This window comes from Talpa europaea (genome assembly GCF_964194135.1).
Source record: "Talpa europaea genome assembly, chromosome: 15".
NCBI classification, from domain to species: Eukaryota; Metazoa; Chordata; class Mammalia; order Eulipotyphla; family Talpidae; genus Talpa; species Talpa europaea.
The window spans coordinates 40172345-40177638 of record NC_140083.1 but is presented as its reverse complement, the minus strand read 5'-3'; the positions used below and the strand labels follow the sequence as shown (position 1 = coordinate 40177638).

The 5294-nt window shown below is 50.2% G+C and overlaps 1 protein-coding gene across 1 annotated transcript; it reads left to right on the top strand.

Annotated features, from left to right (window-relative positions):
• Positions 1 to 3595: 3595 nt before the first annotated feature.
• On the top strand, positions 3596 to 4940 carry LOC311184866 (cytochrome b-c1 complex subunit 7-like). Its single transcript, XM_084255104.1, is given in 2 exon segments — positions 3596 to 3921; positions 3923 to 4940. Coding segments are annotated over 2 exon segments (333 nt in total). The 5' UTR covers positions 3596 to 3811; the 3' UTR covers positions 4146 to 4940.
• The last annotated feature ends 354 nt before the right edge of the window (positions 4941 to 5294 follow it).

The following is a 5294-nucleotide window of genomic DNA, read 5'->3' as shown; positions in this document are numbered from 1 at the left end:
CCCCCAGGAGAATCTGGTGGCTTTTCTTTCCCGCCTTACGGAGACTCTCCAGAAATTTACCCGCTTAGCTCCCAACTCGCTGGCAGGACAAACCTTGCTTGCTTCTCACTTTATTTCCCAGTCAACCCAAGACATCAGAAAAAAGCTAAAAAGGTAGAGGAGGGCCCTCAGACCCCCATGCGAGACCTTCTGAATATGGCCTTTAAAGTTTTTAATGGGAGGGGCCTCCCCTGGTGGCGCAGCAGTTGAGCGCTGGGTTGCGAGGCTGCCAGCAGCCTCTGCAGCGCAGGTTCAATCCCAGGCCACCAGCGAGGCTCCCACCAAAAAAAAAAAAAAGTTTTTAATGGGCAAGAAGATCAGGAAAGAGCTGAGAAGGACAACCATGCTCGTCAAAAAGCCCAACTCCAGGCACAGGCCCCGGTTGTGGCTCTTAGGCCAGCCGTTCCCCTGGCTCCCTCGTGTGGACCACCATGCCCGGGCACCTGCTTCAAGTGCGGACAACCAGGACACTGGGCCAACCGCTGCACGCAGCCGTGCTGCACGCCACCCAGACCCTGCCCCTAGTGCGGAAAGAAGGGCCACTGGAATGTTGACTGTCCGGAAGGACACCAGAGCTCCCGGCCAGTCCCTACCTCGTCTGTGCCCCTGCTCACAGAGGTCTTGGGTTTGGCAGCTGAAGACTGAAGGGGCCCGGGCTCTACCCCGATCATTGCTGAGGAGCATAGGGTGAGCATGGAAGGAGCAGGTAAATCAGTCTCCTTCCTGGTTGACACAGGGGCTACTTCTCGGTCCTTCCCTCCTTTCCTCGCCCTTTGCGTCCTTCATTGGTCTCAGTGGTAGGAATTGACGACACTCCAACCATGCCCTGTCTACGGGACTGGTTACACCGGGGTGGCAGCTAAAGTCGACCCCCAAGTTTGGCATACCTCCTTATGTATGGCAAGCCCTTTTTATACAACCCTGTGCTTCCTCCCTCAGACAGCCCATTATCAGATGACCTTCCTGCATTATCTCTCCTCAGACACTTGCTCCGACAACACGCAGACGCCTCTCTATCCCAGCCTCCTCCGACCGGGCCCTCGTGGTCACACAAGTTCCAGCCCAGAGACCGAGTCTTGCTAAAGACCCTTCACCATGACACTCTCAAACCATGCTGGACCGGCCCACACACGGTCATCCTTACCACGCCCATGGCTGTTAAACTTCTGGGCCATGGTAACTGGGTTCATTGTTCCTGTATTAAGGCTGATCCTGGTACTTATACTTCTACCCAACTTGGCCTCACTAAGCTCCGCATCATCTGTAAGTGATCCCAGCTATCAGTCCCAGTTTGAGGTTCACGAGACCTTCATGATGGGCCAGAATCAAGTAACCCATCTAGTGGGCAGAGCTTTCTTAACTAAACAACAAGAGTTGGAAGGCTTAACCATTCCTTTAAACCCTCTGGGTTCCTCAACGCTGTCAGACCTAATGCTTTGTTTTCTCTATGACCAAACTCATAGCTACTGCACAGAGACGAGATGGAAGGAGTATGGGGGATGTCCATATTGGTCCTGCCGGGTACACTTCCCAAATCAGCCTAATTCGCTACTCAGGCAGCAGGACCTAAGTCAACACTCCACCACAGACTTAACCACACTCCGCCAGAACTTTTCTCTCCTCATTCCTGACCCGCTCCATCAGCGCTGGCAGCAGGGGGTCGCCGCAGCCGTCTACTCGGGAGTCAGCAAGTCCTATCCAGTAGGGTCACTCCAAATTATTCGGATCCTTGCCCCATCCCAAATTTAATGGCTACCGTTGCCCAGAATGCCCTTCACCATGAACAAATCATCCTGAGCGACAGATAGAGGATGGATCCACAGCTGCCCCAATCCCAAATGTTTTCATGGTCTGACTTTCTTTCACATTCCCTGCGACTCCTCAATTCCATGGTCCCAGCATATAACTCCACTAACTGCTTACTCTGCTCTTCGCTTGCTCGACCTCCATTGGTGGCCGTCCCTCTTCACAATTTGTCCTCGCCTGATCAGCCGACCCCTCCAACGGGCTCATGCTCCATCCAAGGACGGACATCTCTGTGGACTGCTCTCCCCCTTAACCTATCCTGCTTTCAATGGACCGGCAACTCCTCCTGGCTCCATGGACATCGGTGTATACACAATAAGACTGTCTCTACTGTCACGCATCCTCCCCCAGGAGGTCTCTTTTGGTGCAATGGTACCCTGCTTTCTTGTCTTGATGCCACCATGGAGGGGCCATGCGTCTTGGTAACGCTGGTACCCCAGGTCACCATATATACCCTACCAGAACTAGCGTGGTTTCTCCCTGACTCATGCCCACGCAGGGCCCTCTTTCTTCCTGTGGCAATAGGCTTGGGCTTGGCAACCTCAGTTGTCCCCATTGGGGTCACAGCAAGGGGATGGGCTCGAGGGGCTTCCTTTTAGAACAACTTGAAACGGACAGTAAGACGGCGGCCAGATCCATAAGCTCGTTGCAGAGATAGGCAACCTCCCTAGCGGGTTTGGACCAACAAAATCGGAGGGCTTTGGACCTCCTGCCTGCAGACAAGGGTGGCCCCTGTGTCTTCCTGAGGGAGGAGTGCTGTTACTACATTAATGAGTCTGGTTTGGTTGAAAAGGATGTCAACAAACTCACTAAAATAGCTGAGGATTCGAGGCGCACCAGGGGTGGCTCTCTAACCCCATAGTATCTTGGCTTACTCCGTTCCTGGGACCCTTGGTTATGGTTACCGTTTTTTTCGCCCTCACCTCCTGCCTGCTCCACTCTGTACTCTGCAGGGTCCGCTCAGTGGCTCAAACCACGTTCAACCAAAAGATCCTGTGACTAAGATACCAACTCCTCACCCTGGCTGGGCAACGAGGCACCCACCTGCCTATGCAACCTTAATAATCCTCGGGCGCCTCCTGGGTCCACCTCCCACCTCCCTGGGTCGACACCCCTGTTCAGCAGGAAGTAGCTAAGATGACTCGTCGCCCCTATTCCTATCAAAAGGTGGGCATGTGAGGCCCCAGGCGGCCGAGAAGGCAGCTGAGGAGAATGGAAACCTAGGCCAGAGACATTTCTCAGAAACAACCCAGCAACAGCCAGAAACCCGAAACCTAACCAAAAAAACGACATGGGACAGAAAGTCCCCAATACGGATCAGCAACGGCTGCACAAACAACTCCTGGAACTGCACCTCCCCCATAAAATTCCCCATTCCCGTGGACGGACATAAAAACCCACACACCCTGCTTCAGGGCGCGACTTCTTGGACCCCCCTCTCGGAGTCCCTGAACCTCGCCCGGGAGTGCAAATAAACCCTCTTTACTTTGTCCTCTGACCGGGACCGGCCGTCCATCTTTCCTGTCGTTTTCTCTGCGGGCCGCTCTTTCATTGGGTGCTGCTCTTTCACCTGTGACCTCTGTGTACATCTCTGTGTAGATGCTTGTTCATCTAATAAAAGTTTCCCCCGTGGTAATAAGCTGGACTTATATTCTTTCAAAATTTAAGGGCAGGGGCCTCCCCTGGTGGCGCAGTGGTTGAGCACTGGGCTGCGAAGCTGCCAGCAGCCTCTGCAGTGCCGGTTCAATCCCCGGCCGCCGGGGAGGGGCCCACGTGGCACGCAGACCTCTCCTGCCATGCCCGCTGCTCCCCTCAGCAGTATATTTCGTCGGTCTCCCTGTTCTGTTCCCCGCTCTGGCTCTGGTGAATTCTCTCATCTCCCATGCTTCTGACCGTACCCAGTGCTTGTATAAATAAATAAATAAATCTTTTTAAAAAAAAATTTAAGGGCAGGTCTTGGATCAAAATGGCGGGCAGGCCAGCTGTTTCAGCATCAGGCAGGTGGCTGGAGGGTATTCGAAAATGGTATTACAATGCTGCAGGATTCAATAAACTGGGGTTAATGCGAGATGATACAATATGAGGATGATGACGTAAAAGAAGCCCTAAAAAGACTTCCTGAAAACATTTATAATGACAGGATGTTTCGCATTAAGAGAGCACTGGATCTAACCATCAGGCAGCAGATCTTGCATAAAGAGCAGTGGACAAAATACGAAGAGGATAAATTCTACCTTGAACCATACCTGAAAGAGGTTATTCGGGAAAGAAGAGAGAGAGAAGAATGGGCAAAGAAATAATCATGTAGTCAAAATCTGGCTGCAGCTGTCCACAAAGGATTTTTATGAAGTTACTTAAACCTCAAATGTGTAATTTAGAACTTATCTGAGTTGTATGTGTATTACTTTAAATAAATATCTACTGTAAAAAAAAAAAAAATTTAAGGGCATAGTTGGGTTTATAAAATCACTTCAATGGAAAATCCTTGCCAATATAGTCTGTATGTTCCTGGAAAAGGTCTAGATCAACAGAGTTATAAATACTATATTGACATTTTTGCATGCATCTCAGCCATTTTTCATTTTTATTACAGAAAAAAAAATGCCCAGAGATCAGGATTTTATTTTAATAAACATTTACTTTCATGTCCTTAGTAACTTTTCACACAGACAAATGTATTGCCCCAACCTGAGAAGTTACTAGCTAGCAGGAGAACGTGATTTCTCAAGTCTTCTAGTATATAAACAGGCCAAGAAAAGAGAAGGCCAGGGCACAGAAACAGGAGACAGAGACAAATCTTTCTGTAACCCCTGAAAAAAAACAAAAATGCAGAGTGTCATTGACCTTCAAGGATAGCCAGATGGATAAATGTTTATAAATAATTTTCAAAATAAAAGTCACCACAGAAGGGCTGAAGCTTTTTATTGATCCAGCTACAACACTTTCTTGGTTTTTCTATGCTGCCTTCAAGAGTCTGAAAAAAATTTCACCACCACCACCAACCCCTACACACACACACACACACACACACACACACACACACACACACACGTTAATGACCTTCTTTGACCTTCCTTGGTGGACGTTTTCACTGATTCATGACATTATCAAAATCTCTCTCGGGAGGAGGGGCAGAGCAACATGGCGGCGAGGAGACGCTGCGAGTAAGATCTCCCATTAAAAAAAGTTAATAGGGAGGAAAAGCGGCAGGTCCCAGTGAGAACTGGGACACGGAAGATAAACGGACGACTCCAGCAAACTGCCCGAAGAAGAAAGTTGCCATAAAAGAGGACGAGAAGGGAGGGAAGCGCAGAACCCTGCTCCCCTCCCCCGCCCACAGAGGCGGCACTCTCCGACCGGCAGAGACGAGGGAAACAACAAACCAAAACAGCCAACAAGAACAAAGGATGCAGCAAGCGGGTCTGTGAGTGGAAAGGAACTATTGCAGC